This window comes from Berghia stephanieae, chromosome 4 (assembly GCF_034508935.2).
Source record: "Berghia stephanieae isolate SIO BIC M18660-M18661 chromosome 4, UCSD_Bste_1.3, whole genome shotgun sequence".
In the NCBI taxonomy this organism is placed as follows: domain Eukaryota; kingdom Metazoa; phylum Mollusca; class Gastropoda; order Nudibranchia; family Aeolidiidae; genus Berghia; species Berghia stephanieae.
In genome coordinates, this window is record NC_088363.1 from 30,326,941 (window position 1) to 30,340,061 (window position 13,121).

At 39.2% G+C, this 13,121-nt stretch overlaps 1 protein-coding gene across 1 annotated transcript in view; it reads left to right on the forward strand.

The window, feature by feature from the left end:
• The window catches only part of LOC144970393 (murinoglobulin-1-like), a 90,804-nt gene that overhangs the window by 64,800 nt on the left and 12,883 nt on the right, over positions 1–13,121 (forward strand). The window contains exons 41-47 of the mRNA XM_078909975.1: positions 2,207–2,344; positions 3,051–3,296; positions 4,306–4,395; positions 5,204–5,353; positions 5,758–5,895; positions 6,489–6,728; positions 11,870–11,953. Coding sequence (XP_078766101.1) covers positions 2,207–2,344; positions 3,051–3,296; positions 4,306–4,395; positions 5,204–5,353; positions 5,758–5,895; positions 6,489–6,728; positions 11,870–11,953 — 1,086 coding nt within the window. The remainder of the gene's footprint in view (positions 1–2,206; positions 2,345–3,050; positions 3,297–4,305; positions 4,396–5,203; positions 5,354–5,757; positions 5,896–6,488; positions 6,729–11,869; positions 11,954–13,121) is intronic.

Genomic DNA, 13,121 nt, shown 5'->3' on the forward strand with positions numbered 1-13,121 from the left:
CTGGTGGTAATTGTAACGTCTCTATTTGGGCGTGTTTTGTCCGATACCGCATCTTCCAATGTTTCAGGTTTTGTATCTGAACCTGGTCCTAATTGGGGCTTCCTTGTTTGCTGTATTGTTGTTGGAGCGATATGTGCTGCTTTCAGGCGATCTACAGTTACCTTCTCTTTTTTGCCTTTAATGTCTAATACAAAATATTTGTCATTTGTCTCTAAAATTCGATAAGGGCCATCATAGTGCCGTTGTAAAGGGGAACGGTGAGAGTCAATGCGAACATTAACGTAACCGGTAGAAGTTAGATTGGTAGGCATGTAAACAGGCTGATTCCCATGAAAGTTGGGCGGAGTTGAAGCCAGTGATTGCATGGTTGCTTTGAGTTGTTTCATGAAATCTGAACTAGGCTCTATGTGCGGAGTGTTTTTGGGTTGCAGTATTTCTCCTGGAAGACATAGTGTTGAACCGTAAACCATTTCGGCAGGTGAGCAATCGGCCTCAAGTCTCCAAGAAGAACGAATTCCCAGAGTAAAGGAGTAAAACTACACCCTGGCTGACACCGTTGAGCTTTGAATCCAAACTTCGTGTGATAAAAACACACAAACCGTCTCTGTTGACCAAATGATCTGTTGCTTTGTGACTGTTGTGCCTGATTGGGTTTGAAACTTGCGGCGTCGATGTGGGTTTGTCCATTGTTTTCAATAGGTGTGAAACTGCCACTGGATTCTTGTCTTGTCGACGAAGCTACGACATTGTTTGTGTTTCGTAGATCCATAGTGCCATCAGCAAGTCTTGCAGTTGCTTTCGTCTCCCAAATCCTGTCAGCAGCCTCAGCTAGAAGTTCTACGTCAACGATATTCTGACTAGCTAAAATGCATTGGATGTCAGGAGGGAGGTTTGACAGGAAAAGTGCCCGTTTCAATGTTTGGGGGTCATCATTCAATGAGTTGATTTTCCTCAGCAGCGCTGTTGGTCGTTTGTCACCCATTCCATTGAGATTAAGCAGTTCGAAATCCTTTTGGGCTTGAGACTTGCCGAATGTCTTGATTAGTGATTTTTTAAGCCTCTCATATTTATTTTCATGTGAAGGGTTTGTGAGTACTGCCTGCATTTCTTCTGCAGTATTTACATCTAGAGTGCTAACAACATAGTCGTATTTTGTTTGGTCTTCTGTGATACCGCATGTGTTAAATTGTGCTTCAATTCTTGCAAACCAAACGTCTGGTGACTTTGTCCAGAATTCTGGCAGTTTAAGTGAGACTGTCCCAACCGTGCTTTGACTTTGTTGGGAGGATTGGAGGACAAGGAGTTGTTGCAAAAAGTCAGAAAGTTCGTTTTTTTGTTCTGCCATGTTCAGCGTCGGGGTCACCAGTATAGGATCTCGAAATAACTTAATAACAAAATGATAAAATACAAACGATAGTAATTTAATAAAACTTGAATGATAATAAAAGAGAAAAGTTTGATCAGAGGTCTTAGCTTGTTGTTGTTATCAGTTCATGATTTGTGAGAGAGAGGAAGACTCCGCTCGCTTCGTCCAAAACTCCCTTCGTCTTTTTCGCTCCTTACAAGTTCTTTATTCAAGACGTCCATTTTTTTAGGCATCATAAGGGAGGGAGCAGACCAAAAGCTGTAGTTGATTTGATTTAAATCTGTATTCATGGGAGGTCGCTCATCCTCAGCAATACAGTTTATGTTGTTTGCAATCAAAAGAGTGATATTATTGAAGGCATTTCCCATAATGTTGGAAAATAGATGGTACATGGGATTCACGCATCATCTCTTTCTGAAGTAAAGTCATGTAATCCTGCATATTCACTTGGTGAGGTGTAAAATGACATTGCTAACTGAAAGAGCATTGAAACTTAAAAATAAATAAATTAAGACATTGATGCTTCAAGTTTGTTAAACCAAATTTTTAACTTTCAGCTTTTGGGTCAATTTAAAAAAAAACTCTCACCGTGATTGATATGCAGTTGGTATGCTTTAAAATGCAGATCTGCGAAGTGTTCAAATCTTAATGGAAAATATTATTAGGTATATCAAAGTTCCTACCTCATTTTTTATATCATAGCTGACTTACACCAAATAAACTTTAGGTGAGAACTGCACCATAGTTATATGATATATTTGTGCTGAGGTAGGTTTACATGATTGGAAACAAATCTATCTTTGATGACTAAGTCAAACGCATTTCATATGTTTGTTTCAGTGAAGAAAGTGGTAATCTTTACATCTCCAAGCCAGGATAAAGGCAAACTGACTTTGACAGACCAGTCAGCCATCATCAAATGGAACAAAGATTTGGACAAAAAAATTAAATCGATGTCTTCTTTCTGGCCATGTATAAGTACGTAAGTGACAGATTAGAGTTAGCTTTCTTTTGAACGTATTAGCCTTAGGCATAAATCCTTGAAGAACAACTTGAATTACAATTATCTGCGGTTGTTTTTGAGATTATTTTGAATTCCACAAATTAATGTGATATTTTTTAAAACATGGATTAATTCAGTCATTATCTAAAATAGATTCGAGCAGGTTAAAAAAAACAAAACAAAACAACAAAACAAATACTATGATTTGTTTAGTTTTGAGGACATGTAGGTTGAAAAAAATCAACTTGATGAAATTAGCTTGGGTGGGGGGGGGGGGGGGGTGATTAAGATAAATCAATTACATGGGGAATAAATATGGATATTTATAAACCACATTTCTGTGGATTTACCATTGTGCGTCACATTATTTCATTAACATTGACTAATAATTAAACAAAAACTTTGTGTTTGGTCATACAAGTCTTCAAATTTAGTGAGAGTAAGTGAATTTAGGATATGTCATTAGTGCTTAATGCCATCTTATTATTATCTTCTTTGCATTGTCAAATATATCTTTTTTAAAATACAAAATTATACCTGAAGACACTTTAAGATATAGTTGTAGTGTGTCTTTTTTACATAAGACCTAAAGAGATTTCTTCAAAAATTCATCTTGGTTTGAAATGCAAATGTACAAAATACTTTGATGGTCTAAAACAATCAAGAATTTTGATTTTACAGATCAACAGTCGACTACAGATAGTGGGACTACATCAGACTTCAGTGGAACCACTGACATGACAACAGATGTTACTGGCACAACTGATGTATCAGCAGCAAGTACAGATGTCAGTGGAACCACAGACATATCTGCAAGCACAGACATAACTGGCACAACAGATGTGTCAGCAAGTACAGATGTCACTGGTACCTCAGATGCAAGTACAATTGAAACAACTACCATGGATACGACAGAAACAACCACAGGTGGGACATCAGTCTTATTTTTTCTCCATAAATTCAAATGGTTTTAAAAATCACTGTCGTTCAGTTCAGTTATACTCTCATTTTTTCATTTGATCATCTTTACTTTCAACATTGTTTCTGCATGATCGTGGTTCAATATACTTAAAGTTGAGATATTGTTACAAAACAATAGATTTTTGGTTTTCATTAATAATTAAGTATTGTCGTTTAAGAGATGTACATTGGGCAACATGACACTTAGTCATTTTATGCAAACAAAAAGCTCGTTGATTTTTAGCAAAGCAAAACTATTGCTATCAAAGTAGAGACATGATTTTTCAAATTTTGATATGACCTGTGGATCCTATTTTGTATTAAGTTGCTATGCAGTTGTTGTATCTAAGAATAAATTGCATAAATGGCTCAGGTTAAATCAATGTGATGAATAAGACCATTTATCCAATGTCTCTCATTTGAATATGCAGTCAGGTCTCTTTAATCCAGAATTCCATCATCCGGATATCTCCTTTATCTGGACAGGTCTCCTGGGAACAGATTTTTTCTTCTTTATTTGTATACAGTAACAAGAGTTTCCGGATTCAAACACTTATTTTGAGAAGATGACATTGCAATATAGACGATTTATGACTCTATAATCCTAACATCTCACTCTCACACAGTCAGTCCGCCTTCTCTAGTTCAATGCAGTCAACAAGCGATTGAAGTATTATCTGATTTAAAACGCTTTGTCACATCCAATTAAGGTGAGATAGAAAACTTATTTGTCTATCCAGTTCAGCTATTGGCAGATAGCCATGCCTCCTCAGTCAACGTGGCGATGGAGTATGTGTGTGTGTGTGTGTGCAATTATAGGCAGGCATCAGTCATGTGACTTCACCTGGGATTGTTCTTAGTCCCTTTGCGTGTGAAATGAATGCTCTATCAACTAAGCTAGCAGGACCCACCCTTAAACAGTTTAAGCAGTGAAATAATTTCTGAAGAAATAAACCTCACAAACTCATATCCACAGGCAATCCTTGTCCTCTATGCATTGATAAATGGGACAAAAAGACTGTTGACTTCAACGCTCTCGATGCCATTGTTTGCAAGGCTACTTCTGGTTAGTAAAAAAAAAAGTATAATTTTTTCTACTCCTACGACTGACTAAATCTGTGTGGATTTGTTGTCCTGTGGTATGACACTTGAGGATCTTTGCACGCATTATTTTACCATATTCAGGGGTAAAATCTGGTGGGTAACAGCATTGTCTCTGTCAAAAAAAAATTATAATGGTGCCTTACAAGCATCATGTTACCTTTTCAGTGCTAATATTGACTTTAGAACCTTTGTAAAGAGTTTTTTGCACATTGAGTAGTTTTTGAAATATTAAAAGTGCACAAAACTATTCTAACAAAAAAAAAAGAAATTTTAACAATTTCAAACTTTATATTGATAAAATGTAAAGGTCTGATTTCCGTCACAAAATTTAATTTGTGACAACTAACCAATATTTGGAAGTGTCATGGTGTTAGTGTTATGACATCATTTTATGCCATCCATTAACTTTGTGCACACTTTTTTAAATTAGGGTAATAAGTGCATGTTTCTGTTTCCCATGTCCTTTTTTTGTAACCATTTTCTCCATCAGTATTTCTTTTTCACTAAGTTAATAAATGATAATGACAATCTTTTTAACGATTTTGACTATTTACCTTGATTATAATTACGAAAAAAAGTTATCAATGAAATGAATGAATTGGTGCAATATAAGATATTAAAAAGGGTATATTAAGCAATTCTACTTTTAATAAATTTCCCTCTAATCATTTTGAATGTTTTGTCATAATTTATATTAAATACCCATTAACAAAGAAATGAGAATCATGAGAAATTTGCCTTTTTATGTGTATTTTTATTACCTCATTTAGTTTACATTGCCACTGGCAAAGGAAAGAAACCAAAAGCCCTAAGACTAAGACAGGACCTACTGATTGAGCCGAGAGGAAAGCGGAGTATCAACAAACAAGCAACCATTACAATGCCTCCCAGTTGTACTTGTCAACTAGTAGATCCACCAGGTAGTTCTATTCCGTAACCTCCACCTCTTCCTCATCCTCTTTTTCAATGTCTCTACCTTTCACCCCTACCCCTTTCTGCCCACCCCTTCTGTTACTCCACTTTCTCATCCTCTTTTTTTCTCACTCTTATCCCACATCTTCAATCAAAAATATGTTTAGTACGTTTATCAAATGCATTTTGGCAGTGTGCAGATTATATTATACATACATAATTTAAACCATAGCTATGATTAATTATATCTATAAATGATTAATAAAATATGAAACATTAGAAAATAAAGTAATCGAGCCAATGGAAGAACATCTTTTTTTTTTTGCTATGCATAAATGTATAATTTGTTATATACTTTAAGTTCATATTCTTCTAATAATGCTGATTATTTTTCTCTTCTGTCTTTTACCAGTGAAGAAAATAGTCATCATTACGGCTCCAAGCTTAGACAAAAACACACTGACCTTGAGCGACCAGACTGCAATCATCAAGTGGGACAAAAATGTTGATGCTGTTCTCAAAAAACTGTCACTTCTCTGGCCTTGTATACGTGAGTCTCCCATCTTCTTTGGAATGTTCTCTTAAATGCTTTTGTCAACCTGAAATCTATCTTAATTGAATACCTATGGACTCGTTGATTATTATTTGTGTTGAGCAATGGTCACTAAATATGCTATAAGGGCTTTACAAGGGCTCCAAGCCAACAACAGTGCCTAACTTGTGATACAATACATGACACTTGTAAGGCGTTATTACATTTATTTTCTGCTGAGACTATGCTGTTTCTGTCACTCACTTTGCACCCGAGGTTTGCGAGAAAATATGAGAAAAGAGTCTTTTCCAAAGACTCAAGTTGCACTGATGTCAGTGGGACCAACAGATTGCAAGTCAAGCACCAGATCAGAAAACTGCAGATTAATAGCATAAAGAAGACACACACAAGTGCAGAGATATTTTATGAGCCTAACATTTAACATTTTATTAAAGAATGATGACAGAATTACCCATATGAAATGACCATGATGTCTTTAAAATCTATATGAGAAAAGGTAGCTAATAAGAATTTGTTTATAAATTCAGATTTCAGTTTTAATATATTGTTTAAAATGATTTAATTTTACTATGTGTTATTCTACTCACCAGATGAATCTACTACAGAAAATCCAACAACAACAAACATGCAATCCACCACAGACGTTTCAGCTAGTACTGACAATACTGCTAGTACTGACATAAGTGCTTCGACAGACGTCTCAGCTACTACTTCAGACATTTCAGCAACGACAGATGTAACTGGAACTACAGACAGTTCTGCCAGTACAGATGTAATCACCACTACAGATGTCTCAGCCTCCACATCTGATATGCTGGAAACAACCACAGGTCATAACTTTAATTTTTCATACGCTACCTACTGGATTAGATATTCTTGTTTACTGTATTGTTTACATGAAAATTGATGTGCTAATATATGTAAACGCTGTGATCGACATTGTATAATAATATATAACAATATCTGACATTTTTCTGGCTTTAATCAAGCCCCTCATAATTCCTCATTGTTGAAGAATGATGTCTGTCATCTTATAATCAAGCTCAACCGTTTTGTGATGCAGCATCTGATTTGCGCTCTCATTCATAATTATGATAAATAATGGCCTGTTCCATTTGGGTTGGAAGGCAGTCTTGTGAGTGTCATAGGATTCTTTATCAGGTCTCTTCTTGCTGTCAAATCTGATTTGAAATCAAAGTCTGATAATCACATACTTGTGAAGCCAAAAATGACTCGCAAAATTGGTGAGCATACGTTTGAATTTTTGGCACCCCTTATCTGGAACTCTCTTCCAAGATATATCAGAGACAGTAATAATGCAAACTTCTTTAAAAAATATCTTAAAACGTTTCTTTTTAACATGTAGCACTGTAGAATTATATTGCTTTGTTTCATCTTGCATGTTTGAGTGGTTGTATGTTTGAGTGAAAGTATCCACATTACTGTTAAGCGTTTTGAGCTTGTTGATATATGGGGTAAGGTGCTATATAAAAAGCATATATTATTATTATCGTTATTATTATTATTATTATTATTATTATTATTATTATTATTATTATTATTATTATTATTATTATTATTATTATTATTATTATTATTATTAATATTATTATTATTATTATTTCTCCTATGTCTGTTATCTCATACTGTTTGACTTTTGTATTTAAATGGCACAACCTGCTTTTAAAGGGGCCTTGATAATATCCTCTATTGAGAGGGAGAGTTAAAAATATATTTTTTTTAAAGAATCAAGCTTTTTTTATTGCGCAATATTCACTCAACGTCCTCAAAGCACTTTACAAGGGCCAACAGCAACATTTAACATTTAGGACGGGACATGACGCCTGTTGGGCAACATTACAATTTTTTTCGAACAGAGACAATGCTGTTAACGGCCAAGTACTCATTTTACACTATGGGCGCGACCGAGTCCCCGGCGGTATAACCGGGTTAGGGAGTAGGTGGGACCCCTTCCTCTTAAGGTGCAGGAGTCAGAACCCACCGGTGAGTGGTACACGCTCTGCTCCTCACTCACCCACCTCACACCCAAGCTGGGCAGCCCCCAGCCAGAAAGGTGTTGACCCGCCACGATCTGCCTGCTTCAGAGGGTGCCTGGAGCTTAGAGCTTGCAAGCTTGACAAGTGGATCGTTAAACTGTGTACCAGGCAAGCAAATGAAAAAGAAAACGAAGTCCCCAGCTCTTCGATTAGCAAGCTGGAATGTAAGAACTATGCGCTCAGGACTGACAGATGACCTTCAGGCCATGGACGATGCTCGAAAAACAGCAGTAATTGATTGTGAACTTAACAGATTGAACATCGACATAGCAGCCTTGCAGGAAACGCGACTCCCAGAGAGGGGATCCCTGAAGGAGAAACACTTTACATTCTTCTGGCAAGGAAAAGGCACAGAAGACGTGAGGGAGCACGGTGTTGGATTTGCAGTACGCCATACATTGCTTCCTATGATCGAACCGCCAACAGACGGCACAGAGAGAATTTTAAAGCTGCGCCTGTCATCCATGCAGGGCTCGGTGAACCTTGTTTGCGTCTACGCCCCAACACTGCAAGCTTCGGTTGAAGTAAAGGACCAATTCTATGAGTCATTAGACGCCATTGTCAACAATATCCCAGAAGTGGAGCACATCTACCTTCTTGGCGACTTCAACGCGCGAGTTGGTGCTGACAAAGAATCATGGCCAACCGTTTTGGGGCACCACGGCATAGGAAAGATGAATGAAAATGGTCAGAGGCTTCTTGAACTCTGCTGCTATCGCAAACTATGCGTGACGAACACCTATTTTCAGAACAAGGCATGTCACAAGGTGTCATGGAAACATCCAAGGTCAAAACACTGGCATCAGCTGGACATGATCATTACTAAGCGCGATTCTCTTAACAATGTTTGTAACACCAGGTCCTATCAAAGCGCTGATTGCGACACTGATCACTCTTTGGTTGCCACAAGGGTGAAACTGACACCAAAGAAACTTCATCACTCAAAGAGAAAGGGCCAGCCCAGGATCAACATCAGCAAGACAGCTTACCGGGAAAAGAATATAGAGTTCAACGAGCAACTTGAGAAGATTCTCAACACAGCTCATAGAGAAGCAGAACAAAACGCACAGGACAGCTGGAACTCTCTTAGAAACGCCATTTACAGCACTGCAGTTCTGACATACGGCAAAAAGGAGCGCAAGAGCAATGATTGGTTTGAAGCCAGAATTACTGAGATGGAGCCAGTCATTGATGCCAAGCGCAGCGCACTTGTCAGCTATAAACAAAAACCGAGTCAGAGGAACCTGCAGGCGCTGCGAGCTGCACGCAGCAAAGCACAGCAAACAGCACGACGTTGCGCCAATGACTACTGGCTTCAGTTGTCGGACAACATCCAGCAAGCGTCTGAAAGTGGCAACATAAGGGCCATGTATGAGGGCATCAAACAGGCGACAGGCAAATCTACAAAGAAAACTGCATCTATTAAATCCAAGACAGGGGAAGCCATCACTGACAAGGACAAGCAGATGGGTAGATGGGTAGAGCACTACTTGGAACTCTACGCCAGAGAAAACACTGTCACCCAAAAAGCGTTAGACGCAATTGAAGAACTGCCAGTACTGGAAGAACTAGACGCAGAACCAATCATGGAGGAGCTCAGCAAAGCAATCGATGCTCTGGCCTGTGGCAGAGCACCCGGTGAGACAGCATTCCACCCGAAATCATCAAATGTGGAAAGCCAGCCCTCTTGGAACCACTACATAAACTCCGGTGTCTTTGCTGGAGAGAAGGCAAGGTACCCCAGGATATGCGTGATGCCAAGATTATCACCCTCTACAAAAACAAGGGAGACCGTAGCGACTGTAATAACTATAGGGGAATCTCTCTACTGAGCATTGTGGGTAAAGTCTTTGCGCGCGTTGTCCTCGCTCGACTGCAAGTCCTCGCCGAACGTATCTACCCAGAGTCGCAGTGTGGCTTCAGAACCAAGAGGTCGACAGTGGACATGATCTTCTCAGTACGTCAACTTCAGGAGAAATGCAGAGAACAGCAGATGCCTCTCTACATTGCATTTATTGACCTGACAAAGGCATTTGACCTTGTTAGCAGGAAGGGCCTTTTCCAGCTGCTAAAGAAGATTGGCTGTCCTCCTCAGCAGCTTAGCATCATTGCCTCCTTCCACGACGACATGAAGGGCACCATTAGCTACGACAGTGGAGCCTCTGAACCCTTCCCCATGCGCAGCGGCGTGAAACAAGGCTGTGTCCTCGCACCGACTTTGTTTGGTATATTTTTCTCCTTACTGCTGAAGTTCGCATTCAAAGAGTCCCCAGAAGGAGTCCACTTACACACCAGAAGTGATGGGAAGCTGTTCAATCTGGCACGGCTGAGAGCAAAGACCAAGGTCCGCACAGTCCTCATAGGGGAAATGCTATTTGCAGATGATGCAGCTCTATGCGCGCATACCGAGGAAGACCTTCAGCGGCTGATGGACAGGTTTTCCCACGCATGCAGGGAATTCGGGCTGACGATCAGCATCAAGAAAACAAATGTAATGTGTCAGGATGTCCCCTCTATACCAGCAATTTACATTGACAACGAGGAGCTAGAAGTCACTGATCACTTCACATACCTGGGCACAACCATCACCAGCAACCTCTCACTTGATGCAGAATTAGACAAGCGCATCGCCAAAGCTGCCGCTGTCATGGCACAACTGAGCAAGAGAGTGTGGACCAACAACCAACTCACTTTGAACACCAAACTCAGAGTATACCAGGCATGTGTACTCAGTAGCCTACTGTATGGCAGTGAATCCTGGACAACATATGCCAGACAGGAGAACCACCTGGAAAACTTCCACATTCGCTGTCTACGACGAATTCTCGGCATCAGGTGGCAGGACAGACTCACTAACAATGCAGTGCTAGAAAGAGCTAACTCCCTCAGTATGCATCTCATGCTCTGCCAGCGACGTTTGCGATGGCTTGGTCACGTACACAGGATGGACAATGGACGCATACCCAAAGACATCATGTACGGTGAACTAGCTTCTGGACGGCGACCAACTGGCCGTCCAGCTCTGCGCTTCTATGATGTCTGCAAACGAGACATGAAATTGACAGGCATCGACTCAAACACCTGGGAGTCGCTTGCTGACGACCGCAGCGGCTGGAGATATGCGGTGATGGAGGGAGTGAAGAGAGGTGAGGAGAGGAGAAAGACGAAGTTTAAGGAGAGGAGAGCAAGGAGGAAAGAGAGGCAGCAGATCCAAATACCAAACGCACAGTCAAACTATGTGTGCAACAACTGCGGTAGAGACTGCCATGCAAGGATTGGTCTGCTGAGTCACACCCGTCGTTGCTCTCAACAAGACTGATGAGACTAAAGTCATACAGGGCGCAAACCATCGTCTCTCGAGACGGAAGGATGCCTACTACTACTACTACTCATTTTACACCTGAGTATGGTGAGAGAATGTTAGTAAAGAGCCTTTTCCAAGGACTCAACTATGTGTTGATCGAGGCTTGAACCCAGGATCTTCCAATCCAAAAGCGAGTGTCATACCACAATACCACAAAGCCGCACAGTTAACAGATATTTCAATTTTCTTTTCATTTTTTTTGTTTTGTTAAGATAATCTCTTTGTTTTTGTATATGATATTTTAAAATGTATTACCTGTATCTTTTTTTGTCTTGATTGGTGTTTTATAACTTGATATTTATTTTGAACCAAAGTTGGCATCATGACCATAGAGTTCTGTCCTGCCATGGATTCTTACTCCTTAGCAACATTTGGTTTTTAAAAAATTCAAAAGTGACATTTTATTACTGGAAGCATTGTTTTTGGAGAAAAAGCTGGACCTCTATCACTGAAAAATGAAGCATCGTGTAATTAAGGGAAAAGGATTCTAAATCTACTCATGATATGGTAACTTTCTCTTTCTCCTTTATTATAATATCACTTTCTACAGCCAACCCATGCCCTCTTTGTGAAGAAGACTGGAATGCCATCGACCTCAAAGCCGTCACCCCTGTCGTGTGCCAATCTACCTCTGGTAAGGGATAAATTGATCTTCTCTTAGAATGGCATTTGACCTCTTACCCCTTAAAATATTATTTAAGGGGGCGAAGTGGCCGAGTGGTTAAGGCATTGTACTGTGACCCGGCAGGCACTTTCGTTTTTTTCCTAGGGCAAGATTATTAACCCCCAATTTGCTCACTTTGACAACATGGATGATTCCTGTTGACATCAAACATCTTGTTCAATGAATTATCTATACTCCTTCGTGGAATGCCTAAGCGACGATATGTTATGATCTTGTGGCAGAAGGGCATAATTTAATTAAATTGAATATTATTTAAAAAATATCACACCCTGTATAGCTCACTTTATGGGTGTTCCTATGGCTTGGTTGAGCACTCGCTTCATACACGAAAGGGACAGAGTTGATCCCAGGTGAAGTCAAGATTTTTTTTTTTCTGAATCCCTCCTCCCTCCCTGTCCACTTAGCCTGACAGAAAGCACATTGCACTAGACTAGCATCCTATTCAAAGGATAGCAAGCAATTGCTATTGTCTGTTTCATGTTACATAAAAACCGGGATAAACTCCAGCTCCATGCGCCTTATGGCTATGAAGGACTACTTTATAGCTTAATTTATGCTACAAAATTGAAGCAAATGTGTGACAAAGGTAAAAACTTCAATCCGTTGTGGAAATAAATTCAACAGACCTATGATGTGCCTAGAATTACTTTTCTTATTTGCCTGGAATAAATGACAATCATTATATATAATCTTCAGTTAAATTTACAAAGACAAATGATGTGTGGATGTTTCAGGTTTTCCCTTTTGTCAACAAACACAATAAAAGAAACTTGTCTCATTCATTTTGTTTTGTTGACCTAAAGGGGAAACCCGAAACATTCGTACGTCAGTTGTCTTTGTAAGTTAAATCGAAGTGTCTATTCTATTTTATGATTGTTATTTATTTCTTCGAGCTTCAAGCAGCAGCAACAAGAGATTAGAACCATTCATACAATTTAGATAATATTTTAATGTTTTCAGTAAAGAGGGAGATGGAGGGAGGGAGGATAATGGAAGTTTATTCCAACAGTTCTATACTTCTTGTTAATCTGCTCACCTTAATTAAATATTGGCTTTTAAGTTGGCATTTATCAATTGTAATATTTAGATACAATTCAGAGATTTGAAAAGGGCCTGG